We start from the raw sequence: 27,606 nt of genomic DNA, 5'->3' as shown, positions 1-27,606 counted from the left end.
TCAATGGCAGACGGGACCTACTGTTTAACGTGCCATCCAAAACACAGTCAATGGTGTCTAAGATATACTTAGAAAGTACATACAAACTTAGAAAAGTTGCATTGGTACTTGCCTGACCCGCCGTTCGAACCCGCGCCCTCATACTTGAGAGGTTGGTCCTTTACCCACTAGGCCACCACGACTACTTTACGAACGATATTGCTAAAAAACCAGGCTCATATACCTACTGTTGAGGAAAACCAATTGCAAGTGCTTTTACACAATGTATTTGAGATATAAATAGATACGCAATTCAACCACACATCATCGTATGTACGAATCTTTCCCTTACACAATGTAAGTAATAAGCTTCGAGATTAGTAGCAAGCAACAATGTAGATAGTACCTACATACAGAGTACGAGTACAACAACTAACTGAGCGGCTATTGGAAACTTCGCAATATCCAGTGTTTTGCCACAAACAGCACGTACGCGCACGACCTGTACCAAGTTGAATGGTACATTTGGAAGTAAAATATTTGGGTTTAAAATGTAGCTTATGAGCCTAACACTTGAGAACGAATCAGGAATAACCCGGGACTATGTAGACTCAAATATAGATCAATTAAGTCAATGCAGTAGGCAGAATGTACTTAGAATTCTAACAATAAATAACCATCCTACACGATAGCTATCAAAACAGCATTCTATTAAAATTCCTAATCCACGTAATAATTTAGTCAATTTCGTGCGGAATGCCGCAATTTGCCCGCAGTTGCAGTTTTTGCAATCAAAACTGATTGTGATCTCGGTGTGAGTTCTTGTGACTGGGGGACATAAATCAGAGAGTCCCGCCTCTCGGCGAGGTGGCGGGAATCCCGCGGTAACGGGACTCACACCCACGGGAACAACAACAATGTTATGGCCAGTTTTACGAGCTGAAATGTCCCGTCAGTAGGAGTGGTCATTATTTATTTTACTGTGGGATCTACGCGAGTCTGAAGCATACCTTCTTTGTAAGTTATTCGATGAGATTATCTACCTCATATGTCTATATCTTTGTTTTATAGTTACACAAATCTGGTAATGAGTAAGATAAATCAATAACCAGTAGTTAATCGAGATTCGAGTGTAAGTATTTTAAAAAAACTTCAAGTGGTCAATGACAGCAGCATATTTCACAGTAACTTATTGCAGATTTCGACACAACTGCATCAGATACATAATTAAAATGCCTGAATTGAATGTCCAAACCTGGATCAGACAAGAATGAGCTTCTTAAATATGGTGAAGCTTTATGAAATTCACCGCAAACGCACTTTTTTCATGTACTTTAGTGCATGCATAGCTGCTGAATAGAGTTGCGCAGTGCGTCTGCGCGGAAGGTCGGCCGGTCGGCTGCGTTTGCGCAACTCTGGTCGCGCATCGCACGCATCTGCACATTGCGCAGATTTACGTGAATACGCACTCCTATGTGCAGTGTGCGAGATGAATACAGTTGAGGCAGGTCAATAACTTGTGTGACACACTTACTCAGACTTGTATTGACGAGCGAAACGCAAATATTGTTAGAAATTCACACATCGAGACACGGTTCATTGTGAAACTATTGCTAAGCTTCACTTCTACACAAATATTTATAGCTATTCAATTTCAGACTAGCTGAGGTTTGTTCAGCACACATGTTTGCGCAGTTGATCAAATCTTGCCGCGAAGATGTCGTAACCGAACAAAAATATGTGCTGAGAACACATAGGCGCGATCTCGATCGTATATATGTGTACATTTGAAAGGTTAATGCAAAGGTTAGGTGGTTGATACTCGGGAACTATTAGATAACATTGTTAATCGCTGCAGAAAGCGGATGTACATTACCATACCACCATAAACATGTCTATTAATGCATAAAGAACTATATTTTACACTTTCGCTCTCAAACATGGCGGAGTTTTTCGAATTTAGTGTTATTTGTGTAATTTAAATGGAATTAATGTCCGTGAAGCGAGTGGTTAGTATATTAATGTAGTGCATTAACGATTAGACTAGTTTATGAGCCTTGCCAGCAATAAGTTATTATTTGTTGTGAAATGTTGTAATAAAACACGTAAGCAATGTGTTTTATTTCAGGTTTCGTTATGAAATGGTGTGTCAGGCTGTGCTTCTAGACGTAACTTTCATTTCAAGATCAGACAGATTAATTACTTATACCCTTATAAGATTTTTGTAATCAAGCTTTATTACTTTAAATATGACTATTAGTACACTAGATTTGAAATAAAGATAATCGCATCCTGAATGTATCTGTCTCATTGTGATTGATGCATTAAATTATCTTTAAACTATTAGCTAATTATAAAATACATGACAGACTTATTGTTCTTGTACGATAGAGCAACCGGAAACCGGAACGTGTGCAACATAACCGTACGGCCGATAACCGGTGACATGTAACCGGTAACCGCGCGGTTGCGCAACCAACAGTTAGCAACCAGTTTACGTGACACTCACTTTCAGACTGTTGCCGTGAGGTTTGCTATGTTAATTATCGTTAAGTGATATTTTAATGTAAGTTATATTGATTTGGGGTGCGTGAGAAATTTTAACAGAAACAATATCTGCCTAAATGACGGCCTGTCAACGATAACAGGAAGGCAATTGACGAAATTGTAACCGTTTCACAGGTAAAATTAATGTAGGTATACTACGCACCAAGCAGAAGTAAACTATGGGCCATTACAAATATTTGTTTGTTACGGGAATCGAACGCGGGGAATGTTTGAACAGTGTTGATGCAAACATCGCTGACAATCTAATCGAACCCGTTGTTGTTATTAAAAATAAATCTAAGTAATATCCAAATGTTTTCCAAGTAGGCTACCGACAATATTAGAGTAGTTTCAAATAATATAGGAAATTGTCAGAGCTGTAATTCCCCTCAAGAAAATTGCTCACAAAAGCAGGTAATGTTTCGAGGCCAGTCAATAACAGTCCGGAACTATGAAACCGCGTCTATCGGCAAACTGTTTATATGATAACAACAAAACACAATAAAATCAATGACTTTCTCTGGCGGACACAAGTTCGCGAGAAAGTGACACGCCGCGGTTACCGACTGTAGCGAGATATCCACTGGCGCCGGACTATTATGTTGACATCTATCAAATCTGATTATAAGAAATATCATATTTATCATTATCTCCCTAGCTTTTTTCCAACTATATTTGGTTCGGCTGTCAGTCTCACCGAAAGCAGCTGAGAACTAGCGTTTTATCTGAAGCGACTGCCTATCTGGCCTAATACCCATTGGTAAGACTGGTGCAGAAATAATTACTCAGTTTGAATTTTGCTACGCAAATCAATGCGGTTCGTCAGACAGTAATATAGGCGTATTTTCTGGTTCGCCAAGAATCTTTGAGACTCACTTAAAACTGCGGGAAACAACTAGGTACTCAGACGGGTGATATTTAAGAACGGGGTATTAAAGATGATTGAAAACTTCAAACGGCTGAGAAGCTTTCGCTCATAGTTTTCTGACGTTAAAACTAATAGATGCTGAGTGAATGATTACGTTAATGATGATGGACCGAGCAAAACACTCGCTCGTGTAACAGAAAGCGCTCTTCACTGATAATGATATTAGTTGGCAGATATTAAGTTAATATTAGTATCTAAAAGTGTTTGTAGCATATATAGTAACCATATTATTGATAAGTTTTATTGAGCTTTCCTTTTGGGAACTTCCTTGGCAACCGCAGGAGTCCTTTCTTCCCAAATACTTGGGGCAATGTTAGGCAGATGATGTTTTCCTTGGAAAACTTCGAAGTACATTTGAGGCAATAAAACCCATTACAGAAACAGGTATGTATGTACGAATTGTACATAATTATGTACGAATGTATTTTATGGCTTCATTAAATCCATCAAATACGAACTCTAATTACATATTGTAAGTCAATCCCATGTCTGACCTCTTCAACCTCTCATAGACAATGATGGCCACCACGTCGTTACACCATGGTCCATGGCTAGTGGTCAGTGGTGGTCGGTTCCTCGACCTTTGCTATTTGCTGTCGGTACTGTATTGCCAAATAAACTTGTTGCACAAATAGTTTCCAGTAAAGTAGAGTCTGCAAAAGTAAGTTAAGTTTGATTTTATTTGTGTTTATATGTGAAAGTTAAAGTGTATATGCATAGTTCCTTCCTAAACTAGATTGTGGGAACAAAATGGGTATTTATATTAAAAAATGCTTTACGTAAATCACAATCCAATGTTCTCGATCTTTATGACGTACGTAAATAAAAAATGATAAAAAAAAAATATTTAATGAACCATCAGTGTTCACGTTTTAATACTGATAAAAGGCTTACAATATTTTTATTATAGTTTGCATAAGAGAACGTCCTTGTACATACAATGCGTTATATAAAATTAATTAACATCAGCTCTGTTTGCGGTTGTTTTATCGACTTTCCTCTGTGGTTTCCTGACTCAACTGGAGCTGGGTATCTCACATGAAACCACATCATTGCCTGTCATGTAGTATTGGTGCACACGCAGAAATAATAAATTCATCTTCTCTTGATTATGTAATCAAACTCTACTGAAAATCAGCACTTTTTTAATGTTCATAAACTACGCAGATACTATCTAAACATCCACCGCTTTCTATCTGTTATTGCTAGGTAGGATGAAGTGCATCAAACGCCCTATCAATTTATGTAGTCTCTGTATGAGCAGTAGCTACCTACCTACTTCAGATCAACAGAAAAATAAATGATCGTCACATTATCTAATGACATACACGGCATCAAATAAAATAATAACCGTAGTCAGCAATGAAGATTAATAGGTGTAGATAACATGAAATAACAATTAATTTACACAATAAAACCACAATCTCAAGCAATTCCAAGGAATGCGTACTTTCTTACTATGTAACAGATAGCATATAAAAAGCGACGCGAGGCTGTGACAAAACTTATGTTATATTTAATGAACAAAAACTAAAGAATGGCATTTTCCCAGTTCGGTCGCGTGATTGGGAAACTACATGTTTCCACGATTCACGCGATATAAAGAACATAAGTTTTGTAATTGTATGTTTTCACTGGATTGATCTATTCCTAGATATTGTAACTTTTAGAAAGAAGACTAAATTAGCAATGTTCTTTATGTTTAATTTGTCAGGCGACTGAAAAATAGAGCACAGCATGCTACAACAATTTAGTCACAATTGAATAAATAATTTGATACAGTTTAGCAATAAAATCAGTGTGTAAATAAACAAATTAAATAAAAAAGTAAAACTTTCGCAAAACGTAATAAGTACTGAGTATCAATGTATCTTTTTGTCAGTCTGTACGCTATGGCGCGCGTGAGAAATACTATAACTGAGTATGTATCCCCTCCCCCCTCCTCCTCGCTCCACAGGTGCGCCGGCGCAGAGCAATATCTCATTATTGTTCGTTTATTGCTCCTTATTGTTTACTATTGTTACTAAGTATGTGTTAATCACAGCGCTTGTGACTACACGACGAGTACTAACGCTCCATTAGTTATACCATTGATAGGGTGATCAACGGACTGGTATTCGTTACAAATGTCCTGAAATCTTGCGTTAATCAATACTTCAGACGGAAAAATCATGATATTATGAAATACAAGTAGTTCTTGGCATTTAAACTCGTATATATCTTTATTAATTACTCAGTGTCACATTGTCAATATGTTCTCTAAATGAGCAATTAAAACTCATAATGTTACGAAAATCAATTTAGTTGCAAGTTGATCACTTGGACGTGAATTTATTTGAGCTAAACGTTTCGCAGACATGTTGCAATTTCGTATCAACATAATTATAGTGCGGGCAGATAGGGCACTATGTTGGACGGAACATGGAGCAATAGCAGAGACAGATCTATTCATAGTCTTACTATTTAAATCTATAAAATATTCTTAAACCTTAGCTTGTAATGCAAAGATGCGTCAAGAAAGAGAAAATCTTTAGTATCTCTTCTTCTTAATAATTTACGTCTTTGCTGAAAAACGCTCAGTTTCAAACATAGAAAGATTAAAACGGGATTTATTATCTGCTTACATCTGAAGAAATAGTGACACAATTTAGAAAAAAAAGTACTGAAGACTTAACACCAATGCGTTAGATCCGCAATATGCTTAATTATAATTTTACAAAGACAATAGCTAAGACATACTAATAGATGTATTCATCGTAAGCTGTGCTAGTGTTGTTCGAGGTGTAACCGTAGCGTAGTGTTCTAGAATGTGCGAGTGAACGCGCGCCGGTGAAAGGGACGGCCCTACGAGCGCACACCCTACATTGGACACGAGCGAGTACTGGCCTGAGGTAAAGTCTAGAAATATATGGAATTTGAAATAAAATATCATCGAAATTACAGCCTTTGCGTGCGAACAAATGAATGAATGAGTATGGACGCGCAAGTACACATTTTCGTGGAGTCTCCCCAACACCGGTTGGAAACGGTCTATTTCGTATTTAGGAAAACTTGCTTAGTTTTGGTTTTTCTTTCGAAAAAGAGAGTATAAACATATTCTATATAGAGCTTGACTGCTTTCGAGTCCAAGGATAAGATAGTTACGTTAAATTGCTTGCCGTTTCCAATTTTTAAATGCTTGTCGGTACAGGCCCGATATGAAAGCCGGGGATTTTCAAAGGTATGCCAGTTATCAATCAAAGAATCATAGAGATAGGATCATAGGAGTACAAAACGTTATGTGATCGCCATTACTAAGGTCGTGACTGCCTCAGTGGGTACCACGAATGTTTCACAAACACTATTCGACTGGGTTCTATACTGCCTTTTATTTTGTTGTTATCATTATAAAGTAATGTTTTTTAATCAGTATGACGTAGAAGATTCCTCGTGAATATCTTTGTCAGTGATCAGTGTAATTGTATTAGTTTTACTCTTTTAACTTTTGTTATTTGCATTTTATTGGGCGTCCACTGTTTTGGCAATGTTTCATATTTGTGTATTTGTGGTATTTTTCAATGCAACTTATTTCCTGTCTATCTTTGCTTATCTGTTTCTATTGCAAGCTAGTTCATTGTAATCTAAAGTGATATTTGTCTGGAACTCCGGAATAACATTTGTAAATGTCGAAAGCTTTGATCTCGAATTTGAACCATTAGGTACTGAGTTAACCTTTTGAGACAACGATTAAGGAATGTGGTTCATAGGAGTTTGTCGGAAATCATTACTCAACTGTGCAAGCAGAGTATAAAAGTAAATTAGTATGATTTTGTACAGCAGTGTTTGTGTTTTTCTAGAAACTTGATTGAAATGCGAAGGAATATATATAATATCGTATCTTTCGATTTTTTTTTCGTAATAATGTTAGAGCTGAAATTACTAGTTTGCTTTTCTACTCTTCTTAGCTTTTTAATTATTTACAGAAAATCATATTTCAACAAATCCTGACCGATAAATTGATGAGGTTTATTACCCAGTTCTATTTTGCAGTTTTGTGTATTACAAAACTAAGAAGTGCGAACATAGTTCTACATAAATGCAGTGACTGACATGCAAACCGCCATACCGTGCAAACGTAGACCAACTCTTGCGCAACTAAAGTTCAAAAGTCATCCGTAATGGTCAGAGTGCGATTGTTATAGACGACTCATTTCATGTGATGCCGAATGCTTCGAAATATTTGAATGATGACACGTACAGATTAATGGTTATTGTTAGATACCTAATAAGATTTTATAATTCAGTAAAATTATTGGGGGATTTATTGTTTGTATGTCCTACTACCCATTTTCCCGCGTTTTATAAGGGACCTACTACCCGTGCCGGGATAAAATACAGCCTATGTTACTCGGGAAGCGTGTAGCTTTACAACAGAGAAAGATTTTTTAAATTGGAATTTTAAGTTTGGACCATTTTGTCACATATCTATTTGAAATCATTACATTATGCATTATCTACATGGGTATTTCTGTCGTTGAGATTAGACACCACTTTTTATGTATTTGGCACGCAGAAAGCGCAGGTCACATCGATGATAAAACATAAATATTGGCACATTCTCGTGTGTGGCCATCTCCTGACACAGATCGGATGTTCTCCTTCTTAAACTAGTCAAATTTCACACACCAACAACAGTTATATATCCAAACTATTGACATTTTGTTAATATCCATCAAAGAGCACTGACCAAGCCAAAAGCCAAAACCACTCAGTTCCATTATCAATCTTGACTCAAAGAAATAAAGTGTATTTTTGATTGTCCCAGAGGTCAGAGCTTCTCACTAAGAAATGATTACAAGTTTTATGGCATACCTATCATTAGTAATAATGGCGGCACCGTTACTGTTTCTTTGAAGTTAAAGCACGTTTGTGTGATATTAGAGTTCTGTGATTTATGATATCATAGCTATGCAAGGTTTTCGCTAAATTAGACTTATTGTTTTTCATTTATGTATGGGGGTCAGTGAAATGCTAGATTTTTTTTTGGTTTATGGAATTTATCTGCTGGTGTTTTCAATATATGCTAATTGGATTTTAAGCATTTACTTTTGACATTTGAAAGGTATATAAACAAACCGTCACAATAGTGCTGAAAAGCGCAAAAATATGTGTAATTTAGGTACCTCAAAATAAAAAAGGTTATGTAAAAGTACATCATGATATTAATAATCTAATGAAAAATTTTGCCAGTGAGGCTTTCGCTACAAACGTCAGTAGTACTCCGTGTCGACACGCGCGGCGCGTGCGCACTGTGGGACTCCACACTGCGCCGCGGTTCCCTGCGGTTTTTTATCGCGTTGCAACAAAATCTTGCTCAATGCACACAAACCGCACGGTTTTTAGGACATAATTGTATCTTTCCTGTGGGTTGCCTTATTGTTGGCAACACCACGCAATAACACATAAATTATCAGCTGTGCTACTTACATACGAACGTGTTGATTTGTTTATGTGTTCTAGTCTGGAGTGTTTAACTTACCTGTAACAAAATAATGTTTTCATGAATCGTTATGTATAAATTGAAAAAGACATAGGTAAAAAAAGAGAAGCGTTTATATTGCTTATCCGGTTTCATTTTTCATGTAGGTACATGAAATATCTAGCAATAATTCAACCAATTTTAGAAATTTAAATCTCAAAGTTCTACAGGTTAAGCATAAATGCTTTTAATCTGAAACTATCTATCCTGTATCAAGTCCCGGACACTTATCCACCTGAGCAGTAACAGGTACACTCTCACTACAGAAACTGAAAGCGGTCGGGTGACGTGCCGCCCGGCGCACGCGCACCCAGTCCGACACCTGCGCAGCTGCGCCCGCGCACGTCACCGGAATCACGTCTATTCGGGAAGATGTCACCTATGATGTTAATAGTGCCCTTAACGTGTAGCTTATGTAGTTTAAATAGGTAATATAGGCATATATGTGGTGTTAATCACGACTTAGAAGTATTTTGATTCTTTAAAGGCAAAATCATAGATCTATAATATCTATGGCATTTGGGGCAAAATTTGGGGTTAGTCCTGCTCCATTTATTTATTAGAATTACTTCTTAGGTACTTTGCTGCAATCTGATGATGGACAAGTAAATGTGAATTTGTGCTTGAAGCTACCAACATTGTCACACTGTTTTCTTCAATATTAAAAAGGTAATGTGTAAATACTGAAAACGTTCAGCAACATTCCATTTATTGTAGTAAGTAGGTGTTAAAGTTGTAAAGCATGTTGTTGTCTACTCCTCTATAGTCCGAGTAGTAATTAAGCTCCGCACAATTTCTCGTGTGGAGACTTTCATATCAACACGTATCGCTTTCCCGAACTGAATGAGCCTCCTTCCGAGAAACACATACCGGTCCCGCGCCTGCGCGCTGTCTCCGCGACTGTGCACCTATGAGACCTACACTACGGTAATATGTTGCTACTTGTAGTTGTAACTACATTGATTTGCTGTAGATTTCAATAACCGATTTGGATATGTGTTGATTTGCCTACAAGAGATAGGAATTTGACGTTGCTTGTATGGGGCCAAGCTAATGTCAAAATTCAGATTCGCGGTTAATTGTAATGAATAGGTACGTTTTTTCGTAACCTTCATGTAAACACAAAGCGAACACCGCGCATTTCATTAGTTAAACTAGATTGTAAGTGTTGGCCAGATAAACAGATAGCACGCTATCAGAACAATCATTACTCACGCCACTGCAAATACTTGAAACTGAATAATGTTACGAAAATATATAGAAAAACTGTCACAATGGACTGTAAGATTTAAGATATAAATAAGAATTAGTGAACATTGTTTTTGATGACAAAACTAACGGGAACTAGACCGGCCGCACAATATTATCAGAATCTAACGTTCAAAACAATAGAAAAAGCATTTGATTGTTCAAATTAAACGCGGCGTTATGTCAAAATTATAGAGATGGCCGACACTATGCCATCTCTGTAGTCTATGGTCGTGTCGAAATATTTCCGTGTTGGAAGATAATTAGTTGTTGCGCAAAATTAATAAGTTTAGTTGCGGTGCGCGGTGATTTGCCGGAAAATGGGCAGTCACTAAGACAATAATACTGTTTATGTAAGCAATTGGAAGATTTAGATGTTTATCGACACACATACGTTACGTAGTGAGAATACTCGATGTGATGACACTGTTCGTCACGGATATTTAGTCGCGGCTTTGTATAATTTGCATGTATGAGAATATCAAGTATCATTGAAAAAATAAACTATGCGCTTATGTAAAACGACCATCTAAATGCAAGGCAACGATCGATTACTTAAACAGAATTTGAGACGCACTAAATGTAGATAATCTTCAAATAATTCCTAGATATATTTTATCCTTTACTGCTAGCATTCTAACTGCTTTGCTCTAATTGAACTCAAGCGGGATCTCATTTGTTAGGATCAGAATGGGCAGTGCAGTAATTTTCTACCATTTTCTACGCTAATAAGGAATTCAACAGCAATACGTCGAGCGTACATGTGTGTATAACTTAAAGTATTGACAAACCATTAACTGCGCTAAGTGTGTCAAACCTTTCAAGTGTCATAGCCCCCGAGACCTTCACACATCGGCTGTGTACCACTAGCCGGTACAAACAGACACACATACATACGCAGGTTTTTGCTGATCTATTGTGCAGTAATTAGTCGTCATTAGTGTCGCAATGATGGCCACACATGTCCTTTGTGCGCATGCGTTTTGCGACGAATCCACGATCGATGAATGGGAGAGAAAAAGTCGATAAATGATCCATGGGTTGTAGCGAAGATTGACGTGCCGATGTGAAAACTTGAAAAAAATAAGTGTTTTTGAATTGTTTTTTTTTAGTCTTTGAAGGCTACATAGGACATCAACAAACAATCGTTTCAGGAACTTATCTCTATTGAATGCCTTTACCATTGAGTAAGAATTTGGCAGCATAGCAACTTAGTTATGCATGAACCAATGATAATACATTCCGCAGAAAAAGTGTTTCAACATTGAAGTGTACGTGACCATCACCAGCAGGAAATAACTAAACGTTGCAGAGGAAAACGAAATGACAGAGTTGCCAGCTATGGGATACTCCAGTGACCTGTTTCTCTGAGTTTCTTCGAGACATTACTGCCACTTACGCACAAGCGCTGTGTTTAGCGCAAACCGGCGGGTATTAGTGCGCAGCGCTGGATGTAGTTGTTAGATAGGCATTAGACATTCAAGGCTACGGATTTATTTATAGTGGTTACAAAAAATATACAATACTAATAAGACAATAGGGAACTGCGACCCTAGCTTGTATTCAGTTTGAAAATTGTTGTGAAATTCTGTATAATTCTTAAAAAAATATTGTTAGTAAGTATGTAAAAAAAGCATCGAAAACGAAACTATTTGATGCATTCTAATGCTTAGAAAAAACTAATTCTCACTAGACTTAAATAAAAGGAAAACAACTGAAATGTCAACAATGAAACAATCAAAAGTCGAAATAAGAAAGAAATGCGATCAATCACGTGGTTGGTGAGTTTCCCGACGCGTCGGGCTGCGCGGGCGTCGCTCCCATTGTGCGAACTGTTGATTTGTGGCCGCGATGCACGAACACACAGTGATTGGCGCGCCGCATGGAAACCGCACGCGTGCTGATCCCGGACTTGTATTGTTCCCGTGGGTACATAGTAATTGAGTTACATGGATTGGTAATATGCAACTCAAGATAAGCAACAAAGATTTATCTGTGCAAAAATCCAAAACTGAAGCTAAGCATGATAAAAGATAAAGCCACTTTATGATTATATTTAAACCAGCTGAGAGTAAGAACTATCCACTTTAATCTTGATAATTCCCATGTCTAAGATTATAGTCATTACAAATAATATATAACTCATTTAAAGAATACTTATTATCATTATCAAGAGGTTCGCGATGATGACAGCGAGCTGCAATAATTCTATCAGTTTCGGTGCATATTGCTCGGTAGCTGCATTTTCATAACACATGTTGCAAACTAGACATTGAACAGTTTACGAGTGCAGGCTGCATGGTGGAGCAATGTGCGTCCACTGAACAATGAAGCTGATTTTAATTTAGATAACAATGTTTCAGTTCTTTTTCTTAGCTTCATGCTAATCAAGTCATTTCACGATTTTTTTTGTAGCGGTGTGTTTGTAATGTAGCAGAAGAATAATAAATTATAGCACATAATCATTTGCTAGTCCTGTAACCGGTTAGTTGAAAAAGTTTAAGGATTCTAGTTTTAAGTATAGGAGTTTTGAGTTCTAACAAAAGTCAGTCTGGATTAAATGCATAAATCATTGAAGATGACTTTTATAAACATACAATAACGAAGTGTTAATTGACCACAAAGGCAGAGAAAGCCTTAAACTGTAGAACTTGGCATCTTTATATAAAAGTTCTGCTGCATAACATATTAAAGTGAAATGAGTTTATGACGCAACGTTGATTCAGCAAGTCACACAATTATACACATAGCCTCAAGCGACATCTTATAGTATCCACTCGGATCAGATCCTCAACATTATGTAATCTTTAACACGTTATATTATCATCAATCAATACTCGCCATGATTTGCTGATTTTATATGGAGATTAAAATTTATATCAGAACATCACAATTTTCATATTTATTAATTGCATAAGGTCATTCAAATGATAATAGGCTAGAAAACTTTCTATAATAAGCCAGCTGTCAAGTGCTTGGTAACTTTAGTTCTTATATTTGACTGAAGAAAGTTGCCTATACATAGATGCTGTAAATTTAACATTTCAATTTATTCAAGGCACTTGCACGTCAATTCTATTAAATTCATTGAGCTAATGATCATTAATATGCAGTACTGTTTTATGCAAATCCCGCAATCTCAGCTCTTCGCTTGGCTATTTTCAGATGCTAATCTAATACATCATTCAGAGCCACACACTCGTCTGAAAGGAAGGTAGCGCGTATTACATAAATAGGAAGTGCGTAATTGTCATCTATTAATAGCATTCAGTCAGTCGCTATCACCGGCCGGCGTCTGACGTCTGACGAGTCTGACGTAACGCGTTATGAAACAAAACATTATGATCAATGGTCAGTGCTCTGACATCTAGCTAGTTTTGTTGTCTATGATACTGTTGTTCTTTTATTACGATTGTTTTTTTTGTTTTTCTGTATGCGTAAGTATTGGAGAAAGGGTAAGAGAGTTTATTTGATTATTTTTGTGGAGGTGCTGATTAAGTAACAAGTTGTACCGATTGTTCATGTTTGCAGCTTTAACTTGATAACGTATAGACCGACCGTGACCGACGCATATCAAAGGTAGATCAACTGCTCAATGTTGAAGAGACAATTTAGTGCTTAGCTTCTGATGATAAACTTCTAGATCACACTCATCTAAACCCTTGATGGTAGATTACATAGGGGTTAGGCAGAACTTTTACATCACCGATTGACAAACGGAATAAATACATTTTAGCCACAGCGTAGTTGAATGACCTACATTTCTGAGGTAAGCTCAAGTTAAGGTTTATCATGAGATTCTCAAAATAGCCATTCCATATTGGCTGCAATAGCCACTAGTGGCAGTGTCTGCGCTGACCAGGGGTCACACACCAGTGGCCAGGGTGGGCGGCGTGTGTAATTGTGTGTTTTCTCCAGCGCCGGGAGAAAGTGCTGTAATCGCTGCGTTTCTATACACCGCGCCGCCTTCATTCTGATAGCGCTTTTTCCATTAATTCGCGAAAATTGGATGTGTGAGCTGATGTTAACTGCAAGAGAGTGTCAACCTTGTGATGCCGTATGTTATGGTCGTCTTTTTTTTTATAATGTCGAGACACCTTTTCACACACGGTCGTCTAAAACTAGGTCTTAAACATCAATAACGTCCTGTGAGAGCCTGGTGTCATAATGTACTAGGGAAGGGCCTGTTTTATGTTTTCCTCAGTAACCTATCGATGCATACAATTAACCTTGTGGAAATGTAATTTGTATTTAGATAAAGCTTACCTAATCGTTAACTTTTCTCTTTTGATCATTATTAACCTTTCAGAAAACTATTTTATTTATAAAATTGACACCAACACACCATAAGTAATATTATTAATTTGAATGAATTTCCTTTAATAACTCACGTCCAGGGTTACCAGCCTCTCGACAAGTTTTATATTGTACATTATGTTTTGCATAAACTATTCGAATTTATTAGCCATCATTAAAACATCCGTTTTAAGAGAAATCTAGTTTCTAAAAAGGAAGACAATATGGTGCGCATATTTATGTTAATACTTGTTTATTCTTTTATAGAATGCGAAATTAACATACGAATTAATGTGGGTTAGCTTGATGCTTTAGCTAGAAAAGAAATAAAGGGCACACAACTAGAGTTTAGTAACTCTGCGGTTTCCTCGGTCGCCGGGAAGTTTACATGACGTTATTTCATATGTATATCACTCATGTAACAGTTTATAAATAAATTGGAAAAAGCCTGCGAAAGACGCTGAAAAATTCAAAAGCAGTTTGTAAAATCTTGCAACGAAACTAAACAAACGCTCTTAAAAGGTCATGCGTCAGCGACTTCTTACTAAAGAGGCAATCTTCTTCAAAAATAAAAACAACGACATGATCAAGCAATGCTTCACATTGAGCATCAGACACACCACACAACTGCAAGCGAAGCCTTCCATTGTGTTCCAAAACGGGAGCCGTTTAGAAAGCCCTCGCCTCCCAGCGCGAAATTAAGATGTTCCATTACAATTGCTAATGGCGGAGAAAGCAAAGCCCTATGTTAACATATAATAACTGCTCGCTATGTATTTATGCCGCCGTCCGTCCGTGTGTCCGTCGGGCTCGTGACTGACAGGCGGAGCCGGGGGGCCGGCTTGTGTTTGTATATTATGCTGATTATGTATGTGTACTGATTATACGAGGACGGCGGCCCTTGAAGATGGGAGAGCTTATGGTACAATGTTTTGAAGCAATTATTGTCTGTTATTCTATTAAATAAAACCCATACAGAAGTTTGTTAACGTAGCTTATTATTATAAACCGATTGAAAGGAAACATGAGCAGTTATTTTAATGTTGATTCCGTGTAGAGTCTCAATTTTCTTTATTGGATTTTTTATTGGCATTCAAAGTTTTAATATTAGCGGTTCGACTAACGTTAACTGCTTTAACTGCTACTGCGCAAGAAGCTGCTCATTACTGGTACATATAATAAATTTAACATGAGCCTTTGGTTCTGATAACATTGCAGCTTAGATTCCTTGTATCCGCGATAATCTGCCGCTTCCGCCGGGAGAGCAATTAACCACACATCAAAGGGACCGGCGACTGTGTGAGTGAGACAGCGCGCTACTGGTGAGCGAGAGAGAGGTACGTGCGGTGCGCATGCGCGGTCGACTGCGCGTGTTTTTCAGCGTGTGCGCATGCTCGCGGTTAATATTGAATGATGGCTGACGTGTTGTGTGTGCATTTCCGCAAGTTGTGGAGAGGGTTGTGTTTCATCGATCAGAGGAGATTGTTTGTGTTGTATTCCATAATGTTCTGCTGTTCTGGGGTACCTACTTGCGTTATTAAATGTATATGAGAATGTGGATATTTAGCAACTATTCATAGATATCTATACAATATTCGATCACAGTACACGTTCAATGTAAACTGAAAATCTACAGTACTGTCGTCTGTCACCTTTCTAAACAAGCTGAGATCGGTGATTCGTTTGATCTGATTAATAATTTTTAGGCCGTATTTGTGTGTTATTCCAATAACTGGTGAAGATCTGATGAATGAAACATCTCGCGTTCAACAACGTAACATTAAACCAATCTCTGCTACTCGCTACTAATCACTTAGCTTCATAAATTCAGCATCTTCGCTCCAGTTGTCGTAGCAACGGGCACGCGGGCGCAACAACAAAAACAAACAAATATACACCATATCTTGTTAGCTACACGGTCAAATTTTGAATGGACATAAAATTCGTAGCTAGACAATGATAACAACCTAAATTATGTCTTATGAAACAAATAATAGAGTTTGTTTTCGGGTGTGTCGCTTGAGTAATAATTGTCAAAGAGTGCGCTCACGCACCGCGATCTAGTTCGGAGCGACGGATGTGATTATAATTATTGTTTTAATTGTGCGAACGGAGCAGGCATTCGAATGATTGTATCGCTGGAACTCAGAACAAGCAGGTTTCAACAAACCTTAGTATTATTAGATAAGTTAATCTTTAAGATAGGAATTACGACTAACAAAATCAGTGTTACTTTAAGACCACTCTAGATTATGAAAGATGGTACCTCAACTGTTTGGTAACAAATAGTTTTAAAAGCATTCTGGAAGTCTAACTTTCGGACTAAAAATATATTAAGTAATAGTGGGATTATATTATATCGACAAAGCCTCAGTTTCTATGTGACGGCGGCATAAAAAAGAACTAGAATATAAACTGTTTATTTGGCAAGCCACAGGCCTTTAGCAGGTGTACGTAATATTTTGGCAGCCGGTGCAGCGGCGCCACACCCTCGGGCCGAGTGGAATGTGGCACAAGGATGGCCACAGACTGCAACTACAAATGACTTGCTGACAGTTGAATAACCTATTCTGTTTCAGTACTAAAACCAAATAAAAATATGTTGAAAGCCACAGGATATCCCCGCTATTAATGCTTTGCAAGATTTGTCAAAGACTGTACATATGTGTATCCAACAACTTAGCAATGTATTCTTAAGTGTGGTTCTAAATTCTTTTAATTCTCAAATCTCCCCTCTAAACCCTCTTAGATCTTTGCAATAAACACACTAGATAAAAATCCTAGAGATTAGCCGCTCTTGACCTGCTACCAGAAGATTGTGGCTTGGGAATAGGGTATGTTCAGTAGTAAAGAGAATCACATATGAATGAAGATGCCATTTACTACTCAGTACATAAGCATAGCTAAGTTATGTCAGGAACGGAGTTGTGAATAAGTATAGCACGTCTCGGCGCGCCACACCTCGCGGGTATCGGCCGGTATGTGGCACAAGGATGCCACTTGCCACTTACCACTCCATTTGTTTTATGACGCCACTCGCAGGTAAACACTACTCAATTAACTATTATATACAACCTCACACGTTGGTTCTGTACTAGAATGTTCATTGTGTAAAAACCATAATTATATTTTAATTAAAATACCTGATCAATCAAGCGCAGCTTTGATATTTTTTACGACTCCATGACCCATTTTAAATCATAAAAGTATGCTAAATAGGAGGTCACTTCGATACTAAAACACTTCTGCGAATATTTGACATTTAGCATAAAGTAATAAAGCATCCAGTTCTCAAGTGTGTTAGCTTCGCAAATTATTTCAGCTCATTTATATTCAAATTAAATCTCAATCTGTCGGATACAAGTAATGGAAATGTCGAAATATTGCCGATCGATGTGTGATCGATAAAGTTAATGAATAGTTGGAATTAATCAATAAATCATAGTACACGTACATAATGATAGTGTTTTGTGTGGCTGATCTGATCGGATGGTGAGCGGTGCCCTGCCACTGTGATGGTATCTAGAGCTATCAGGCTGGTGGGTCTGTTATCAGCGTTTAGCCACCGGTTGATGTACGAGACGCGCGTCATAATCAGGGACGTATTAAGATCGAGATCTGTGCCGCCACGCCCACCGGGAGGCTGCCGGATTACATGCACAATTGCTAACTAAGTATCTAATAAATCTCGTGTTGATTCTTCCATAACCAGAGTCATTATTACACCTGAATCTAGCTTTTCTAGGAAAACAGGTGAACTATAATGTCCTAAAGATCTTATTCCCCATCACGTATAACAAGAACGCACTGCGAGGCAGTATGTTGCCCCGGCGTCACCCGTCCCTGGTTCCGCTAATGCAGCGATCGGTTACAATCAATGAAGGCGGTAATTAAGCGCTCGTCCGGCTGCGCGGGCGCATAGCGGCGCGCTTTTTGTGCTCGTTCCGCTCTCATAGACACACGCGAATTCTTGCCGCGGATATCTCACTGGCCACTGCGTGTACTTCTGCAGATAATATCATGATAACATGGATCGGTCATTATCGTCTACTTATAGCTTGTCTAGAATTAAGGTGTGTTTATCTTAAGTTCTAGAATGATCGTGATTTACTAATTTTACTTTATGATATTTTATTTATATTAACAGGTTGATGTTTTATTATAACATATGTAGATCTGGAGTTAGTTCATTAATAACCTTTTGTAAGCTTTGAAAACATATAGGTAGGTATGGCATATGATGTCTCTACAATAGTTTAGCTGAGTCTAGTCGGCATATTTTATGAATATACTGCTTTATCAGATATCTAACAGGACTGGACATGAACAAGCCTACAGCGCGACGTGACGCGACAGTTTATACAAACGCAGTTATGTGTCTGACACGTACAGCCTAAATATTGACGACAAAAAATATGACTCGTCGCAAAAGTGATGGCCGAAATTATGGTCTCTTTTTTGTATGCGAAACTTATCGAGTTATTTTTGACGGGTAAGTGCGTGCCACTACAAATTAAATAAGAATTTGAACTTACTTGCCTTATACATATATCAATGAACATTTTTATCAAGTTGCAGTAGTTTACTTTTCATAGAAAAGTTCAAGATTTTATTTATTTAGGGTAAATAATAAAGTGGGCCTTAACCAACGCTCGGGCCACGATCTAAATATTTGCGGCTGTTTCATGTTTATTTCGGTTTTTTTACCAAAATTACCGTTGTCAGTAATATTTAGTGGTGAAAGAGAAACGATCGACAGATTTATGTTAATTTTATACATTAACGTCACATCGTTCACGAATTTAAATGTTCACGTAACTGAACACACTGCAGGAGAAACTAAGAATGCATCACGTCATGCGGGACTTTTCAGTTTACTATGCATCTGTGAATATGCTTACTAGAGATGAGAATTTTATATTAACTTCATATGACGCTTATTCCACAATTATATCTCTCTAATAAGCTAATCTACAGATGCATGTGCTTTTTAATGTCGCAGTCAGTTATCAAGAGTGGCAATTTTTTGTGGTGAAATAAATAGTGAAAAACGATTTTAAATATATTTATGTTGATGAGCAATAATGGTATAAGCTTGGGCCAAATGATATAACTGATAGATAACTGTAATGATACCACTTTTTTAACCTATCAACACATATTATCATGACCCGGTACACCCGATAAAACCACGAAAAAAACCAGCTGATCACCACTAACAACGGTATGTGTACAAAAACACGCGCTTACACAAGGGGGCGTGTCCGCGTATCCATCAAATCAGGAAGGACCTGCGCCCGCGCACGCGGAAACCGTTCATAACTGACATACTGACTATAATATTTTAGTAACAGGTTCAGAATGTGGTCAGGAATGTCTTAGTGTCATATTAAATGGGTTTGCGTGACTGGTTTAGCACGCAGATTTGTTTGTGTACCAAAGGTTGGGTTGTTAGAAAAAATATGCACGTGACATGATTTTGGTGTCGAGATAAATGATTTCAAGATTATAGCTTCGTAAATATTCATTATGATTATTATGTTTTGGATTAAAGACAAAATTGAGGTTGTGTCACTTACAGCTTAGTGAATCAATATAATTGATTCAAAACATCGAAATCTTCGAGTACCTCTCTTGAGGAACTATTTCCCTACTATATAAAAGCTCAAAAAATACATACATTCACATAAAAAAAATCCATTAAAATTACTATGGTGTTTTTCTTTAATATAAATTATACAAAAATAAATATTTAATAACATTAAAAGCACGACAATCAATTACTTTAATTACATCTCCCAAGTTGTGGCACAAACAAACACGAATGTAGTATTTTGTAAGAGCCGGCGCGCGCGCATCTTAGCGCAGGCTTTAATTATAACGTTACGTAAACATCGTGACTGGAGTTGGGCAACCTGGACCCAGGGCTAGGGGGTGATGGATTAGGATGGACCGATGGCCATTAATAGGTAGTATTTGTTATCAAAATGTGTGATCAATCCGCTGATTAATAATTTATACAATTAGTCTCTGTTTTGGCAAGAAAATTCAAAACGGCTGCTCGGATTTTCATGTAATTTTTGTTAATAGGTAGTTAGATATATAATAAAGATCAGATATATCAAGTATATCAAGTAAATATATCAATTAACAATCGTATGGAAAGTCTCCAGGTAATATTAATTTAATAAATGCATTAAAAAATATGATAAATGCCGTAGCCAATTCTCCAAATTAATGGGTTATTTTTTAAGTTGCAAAATTACTGATGTAATTTAAATGGAGGAATTATGGTCTTTTAATTACATAAGTAATTAGCGTATCTAACTAATGAACAGAAAATAAAAACAGTGTCCTTGATAGAACTAAATCATGGTGAACGTAACATTAATGCCTTTCCCATGTCGAATTGTGAAAATATAAGAACAGCGCGTTGATGTCTTTTGTATGAGCAGTCGCGTTTGGCTCGTAGCAAAGTACTCGCGATGGTATTTTTGATGCTAACTGTCATACAGTGGGATTTTATGATAGAAAATAATGAACCTGGGATTCCCGTGGGATTAGGCAGAGATCTAACCTTAACGATATACCTATAGGTGACCTTTTGGTCATCATCCTGGTACCGGTAAAGTCGAAATACTTAGTACGCAACGCATTTGTATAAATTAAAGACATGAATGGCAATGAAACGCTATATCATGTCAGTTACGCATCGCTAGTCGTTACCTGTAACCGGATGCTAAGCGATACAGCCTAAAAACTGCTCATTTGAATAAACAACTTCAGCTAAATGTTTACACGTAAACTTGATGAAAACTACACGATCAGTTTAACTTTTTACGTTTCAGGTAAGAAGGTAATAAATCATTCGTCAAACATGTTTCAATTTCACATTGTTTAAGTAAACGGTTTGAATGCAATTATATATTTTTTCGAGACTTGATTAATATTAATGAGCCATTAATATCATTTACACCAGGCCGATCGATCACTCATGTCATCTACAACATTGCTGTTGCTAAGCGTTTAACGTAGATTCCAAACGTCAACTACGAAATAAACACACTGAAAAGACTTCTTCGCATCTCACTACTAGCTTCTGCCAGCGGTTTCACCCGCATCCTGTGGGAACCTCTGCACGAACCCGGATAAAAAGCATATAGCCTTCCTCGATAAATGGGCTATCTAACACCGAAAGAATAGTTCAAATCGGACCAGTAGTTCCTGAGATTAGCGCGTTCAAACAAACAAACAAATTCTTCAGCTTTATAATATTAGTATAGATAATATCTCACTATAATCCTACATAATATGTAGTTCCAAAAGTGGTACTATCACCTAATAATTCAAGAAGTTTGTAGCACTCAGGCACTAATCATAATCTCAAGTCCTGTAAATAAATTTCCACATACCGTGCTAGCGGGGTGCGCGGGGAGCAGCACGAGCGGCGGCGGCTTCCTCGGCTTGCGCACGCCGCGGCGGCGCGCGGCGGGGGGCGGGCCCACCAGCACCGCCGGGGCCCCAGCCGACACAGCGGGCCCCGTGGCTGTGCCGTGGCCCGCCGGTGTCTGCTGCCGTCCCAGCCAGCGGGATACCAGCTTCTCCTTGCTGTTCGCGCTGCCGAACTCTGGCTCCTCCTGGAAACGAAGCTTATATCAGTATTGCTATTGGTAAACCACAAGATGGTGAGGTCATTTGATGATTTCCCACCATAAATAAGTACTATTGGTTTATATGTTCAATCAAATGATACATATCCGGCGTCAATTTTATCAATAAAAACCAGTCAGTTTTCAATATTTTTGATGATATTAATAGCCTTGACATTCAACAGATTGCCACTTTAAAGGATACCCACCATATACAACAAGACATATTCTACTCTACACCATAACCAACAAAAGCTCACCTTCTTCTTCTTCATGGTATCCCCCTGCAGTTTAACCTCTAACTCCTTACAGAGCTCATGATGCCTCGCTCTCTCGGCATCCTGAGCGTACGCCACATCGTCCACCTTGATGACGAGCTGGTGGGGCGGAGCGCCCGGCTCGAACTGGTTGTGGTCGAAGGGCTGCTTGGGGCGCAGGCACGGACACACGCGCTTGGCCACGTGCGCGATGCTGATGATGCATACCACGCAGTGCACGCTCGCGATGATCAGGAGCGCGATGTTTGTGAGGACAGGCGTCCACGCTTCCATCTCATCCTAAGGAAAGAAAATGTATATGAGTCTTACTGTTATGAATATCGTATTACAGGGTCTTATCTTTATATAACATACCAACATCTTTGTTATACGTTAGTGTAATCCTGTAGATATCAATAGTTAAAAATGCAGAGACCCAACACGTGAGGCAGTAAATATGTTATTATAAAAATGACCTTTAAGCCTTGGTAACGAGCACCATCATTACACTGCCACATCCCATCATCACTTCATTTGCCAGTATTGTTCAGTAATCGACACCACGAATGTATTACATCTAAATAATTACAGACGCTATTGAACTGCCATTATTTACGTATTTCGGTACTTTTAAGTTTTAATGAACATCTCATTAATTGACAAATTGATGCTGTATCATTAAAAGTTCAATGATAAATATCGAGTTTGTTACAGTTGAAATGAACAGTATTCTAAACGCAATCAACATTTTTATTCCCGCTGCGGTACGTTGATTATGTACAAAACAATGAAATTCTTTCATGTTTCCAATCAATAAATAGCGTTAGTTAGCTTCTGTATATGTTTAACATTCACATAAAAGCGTGGAAAATGCTCCTTGAACAAAGAATAATGTCGTAAATACATATCGTTTGACTTTTATACCGAAGCTACAAGATTATCCGCTTACATACATTGTTCCCGTTACATGGCAAATACAGCACATGGGAGAAATCATAATCCCATACAGAATCCATACATAGCCGTTAGGCGTGAAATTGTCCACATATCATTAAGTCTTATTACAAAATTGTGTAATTACATGAAAAACCGTTATTTAATGAAAAACTTAACTATTTAGAATCCGCCTAAGTACAGTAATTCCTACCGTATCTTAATGTTTCTCTTTAGTTTATTTTTGTGCACCGTTACGTTTTGTTCGTAATTCTTAATGAAGTTGTAACAGTGCAATGACCTTTATTGCACTTTTTGCTTTAACGATTTGGTGGTAACTAGACGATTTTGGAGAGCAATGAAAAACTGCTGATGAGCTTCAAATGAAAAACTTTATTTACATTTTGAAAGCGCACAACTCTTCTTTTACAAAAATCGTTAAATACTATATAGATTTACTAAATAGATAGTTAGCTAAAACATTAGCTAACTATCTTAGCTTAGCTAGCTATATTAGCTTACTATTTACAATTATCAGATAATTCGCAAACATACACGTACACAACAGACATACAGCACATTTTTGGAGCGACTTTAAGTCACGGCGCGGCAATCAGCACAACTTCACCGTGCTTCACATGATTACATCGAGCAGTAATTAGCGACACACGTAACATCTGCCGTGACTGGAGGCATTACGCGTAATAGCCGACCAGCCAGCACCGGCCAATGTCAGCCTTGACCGCCTCTAACATCCGCTAGCTTGCACCCGATATTAACCTTATATGTCGCTAATCTCAGAAATTATAGTGGTCTATGGTTAATGTGTGACTCATGACTTATTTAGCAATTATTTTGATGAATTTCTGAAGGAGCGTGTGAAGTTTTCGTTGTACAGTGCATAGATAATCTTGATAATATCTTTTAGTTCATTCATCTTGAGTGGCTAATTTATTTTATTTGTTGAACAAGTTTATTTCTCTTGTAAATTCGTTTAGTCGCAGATACATTATGTAGGTATATGCTAAATGCACGGTGAAAAAAATGACTAGCGGAGATATCATAATGCAAAACCTAAGAAAAAGTAGCGTGTTAAACTACACAATCACATTGAAATTGCACGTAGCTCTTACAATTTTGCAATATTAACGATAAACTAAACTGTCAGAAATGCTGGATAATTCTATAAGGCTTTAAAACGATGCCATTTAACTAATAATTAACGTATGTGTTTATCTGAGTCTATCAAGATGTCACGTCCCGCGATGTGGACCAAGGCTGGAGGCACCAGCGCACTCTATGTACTATCTATGTGCCTGTGTGTACTCATGTTGTATTCATTAGCCCACATGGCGAACAACCTTCTGCCAATGTAATGCAGTTTATGCAGTTTAATAATTTTGTCGTGCACAATATTAACAGTACATTTGGCTAAATACTGAATGAGCCTGTCGCTACTAAATGTGCATGCCATAATTCGATGCCTATGTCTTTAGCTATCATCAAAGCTTTTGAATCATGTATTATGGTTTCCTTAACTTATGATAAAAGTGTGTTAGCCGTCGGCACGTGTGCCAATAAAAGATGAAAATAGAGAAACTTCAATATGAGTGAATAATAAATGTATGAGTAAAGCCTATTCACTTTTTTAGAGTGGGCGACCTCTTGTAAAGAGCTGTAAAGCCTTTACATATGCTATGTTCCGTAACAGTCGACTTATGACGGCCACCACAAAGGCTCTCAGAACAACTGAAGAGCCACCCTCGATTGACTCCCTAAACGACAAGCCGACAACAAACAGACAGTATTTACCTAACTGCACGTAAATGCTCGCAGAAATAAGGAAATACTCAACGTGAGTGCTTGAGTTAAGTAATTTGTTTAGTTCCTAGACTAAGTTAGCTGTAAGTTACGTAATATGTGGTGTATGCTAACTGATGCTGCAATATGTTACTGTATGACTGCCTATCCGTATGGTACTGTTACGTACTCCTCATAAATTATTTTTTAGTTACAGAAAGAAAGTTATTTACCCGAGGAACTATATATTTAATCTTTAAACAGTTTCTATAAAATTAGTTTTCACACAACAACATAAAACAAATTAGATTGATTTACATAACTACAGATCGAATCAATTTCAAGTATGCAAATCAAAGAATCTTTTGTTATTCTAAATAGATCATTGAGAAGTAATAAATTAAAGTATTTTACGAGAGAAACTGACTAGATCATGCTAATGATACGAAATGTTTTCCTCTTTATGAATAGTATTCTAAGTTTGCGTCATGGTGACGCGTGTTGATCGACCGGCGAGTAGCCTGTCATTCTATTAAAATATCTAACTTACTTCATAAATTGCATTTGTTGCGTGAGATACGTAGAGGAGAAGTGTCACATTCCGTCACATTCGTACGAAATCGTATAATTTGGCTGCGACCAGCAATAGTGAATCCGCAGATACAATCTACTCTCGCAGACTGCGTACAAAGAAAAGAAAATAAATATTTGAATATCGCAGTTCAGTATCTATGTAACACGCTCGTCTTATCAGACATTTAGTAAGTGAACCTTTTGCACTTTTCTACTCCATATAAAAGCCGTGGAAGTACAAATAGGCGCGACTGATAGCCAGTTATTTATGCAAGCAAGTATACAGCGGCTTGCCCAACTGCCAATAAATAGCTCGCGATGTAATGTCAGATTGTATGCTAATGCCGATAACGTTTAATTGAATCAATTATGTGCACTGCACTTGAAAATATTTTATCTTCGTCCGCTAAAAGTTTCACTATTCTTGAGCGCTAACAGATCTTGATACTTTGGTGTCTGCTTTATCATGCAAATTGGTTATTAAAACACATTATACGTGTTTCTTTTTATTGGCTAGCACTTCAAGATAAGTTTTCCAAATAGAAAATATTTTATGTTAGCCGTAATAAATAAATATGTCCCGCAGCCAAAACCTAAAATTGCCAAAGAATGCGTACTGTATGCATTTTCCTCCCCCATTTTGACCTAACACTCGACTTGATGACGTCGTATCACAAAAACTTTTAAACGTCTGTTGAACACTTGTCTAAATAAAATGTCAGATTATGACGTTGAAATAAGGTCAGTTTTACAACCACACTTTTTATAGACAAGTGTTGAACAGAAGTTTAAGTAAGGCTGTAAAGCTTTATTCCAGCGAGTCACAACCAAATCTTACAACCTTCTCATACCACATCAAATACAGCATCGAACTATTACCAGGGCTACCACCCAGGATATAGGCCTCACCTCGAAGCTGGCGTGCGCTGTGGGCTGCCGCAGCGAGTCGCGCTGCAGGCCGGTGGCGGCGAGCACGGCCGCGCTGTTGCCGCACGCCAGGCACAGCAGCGACAGCGCCAGGAACGCCGTCAGCAGGGGACTCCTGGAACAAGCAGGTATATCAGTCTAGGGAACGGAAAATGACGAAAATATCGGCTTTGAGGGGGATGTTTCTTACTATTAGTTGTTTGGAAAGCTAAAATAATACAGTTTCGGATTTTTTTTTATTTCAGGACCCTAACTTTATAATTTTGTAAATATGCGTAGGGTATATTTTAAAGTCTCACATTATTTCCCAAGTTATTGCCCTGAACATACATTACATTTGTCTTGTGAGACTAAGACAAAATGCACGTTGAAAGCAGCTTTCAGACATCAAAACTATAAGACTCTATAACAGCCACTTTAACTATCACAACAACAACTATTTCCTAAGTATTCCGCCAGTAAAAGCAGTGACGCAACAGACTCCCCAGCATCATTAAAATGATGTTCAATAAAGGCTTACATTACATAAATAGCCAATTAACCTTTCAATTAGCATCAAGACAATGGTCTCTACGGCACCAGAGACACGTCTTCTGTAGCGTATGACAAAGGACGTAGCTAGGGCTGCGCGTGCGCCGAGCGCTGTGTACATTGTACAGGGTGATGCGCAGTGCCATCGCAGTCGTGACTCCGGATTGAACTGTGATCTCTCCGTAATTGAACAGCGAAAGTTCTGCAGTCCATTTGTTGAATTAAGTATAGTATGTATCTGACTTACTAATATAAAAATTAACGTTTATTTCTTTTACAAAAATATCTTATCTACAGTATCCTGACTGATATGGCACCTGCAGCTGCCAGACTTTTACAGACCTATGTAAGTCATTGCCTTTTGGTGGTCAACGGTCTAAAACAGTGATAAGCATAAGCTATTTAGACATATTAGTTTCA

The 27,606-nt window shown here is 37.8% G+C and overlaps 1 protein-coding gene across 1 annotated transcript in view; it reads right to left on the bottom strand.

Annotated features, from left to right (window-relative positions):
- LOC110382393 (uncharacterized) overlaps nt 1-27,606 on the bottom strand; it is a 44,779-nt gene that overhangs the window by 9,881 nt on the left and 7,292 nt on the right. The window contains exons 2-4 of the mRNA XM_049843632.2: nt 26,638-26,770; nt 22,426-22,722; nt 21,929-22,153 (exon numbers count right to left, since the gene is read on the bottom strand). Of these exons, the coding sequence (XP_049699589.2) occupies nt 21,929-22,153; nt 22,426-22,722; nt 26,638-26,770 (655 nt within the window). The remainder of the gene's footprint in view (nt 1-21,928; nt 22,154-22,425; nt 22,723-26,637; nt 26,771-27,606) is intronic.

Source organism: Helicoverpa armigera, chromosome 2, assembly GCF_030705265.1.
Source record: "Helicoverpa armigera isolate CAAS_96S chromosome 2, ASM3070526v1, whole genome shotgun sequence".
Taxonomy (NCBI): Eukaryota; Metazoa; Arthropoda; class Insecta; order Lepidoptera; family Noctuidae; genus Helicoverpa; species Helicoverpa armigera.
Note: the sequence above shows the minus strand (reverse complement) of the source record. Positions and strands in the feature narration are given on the sequence as shown.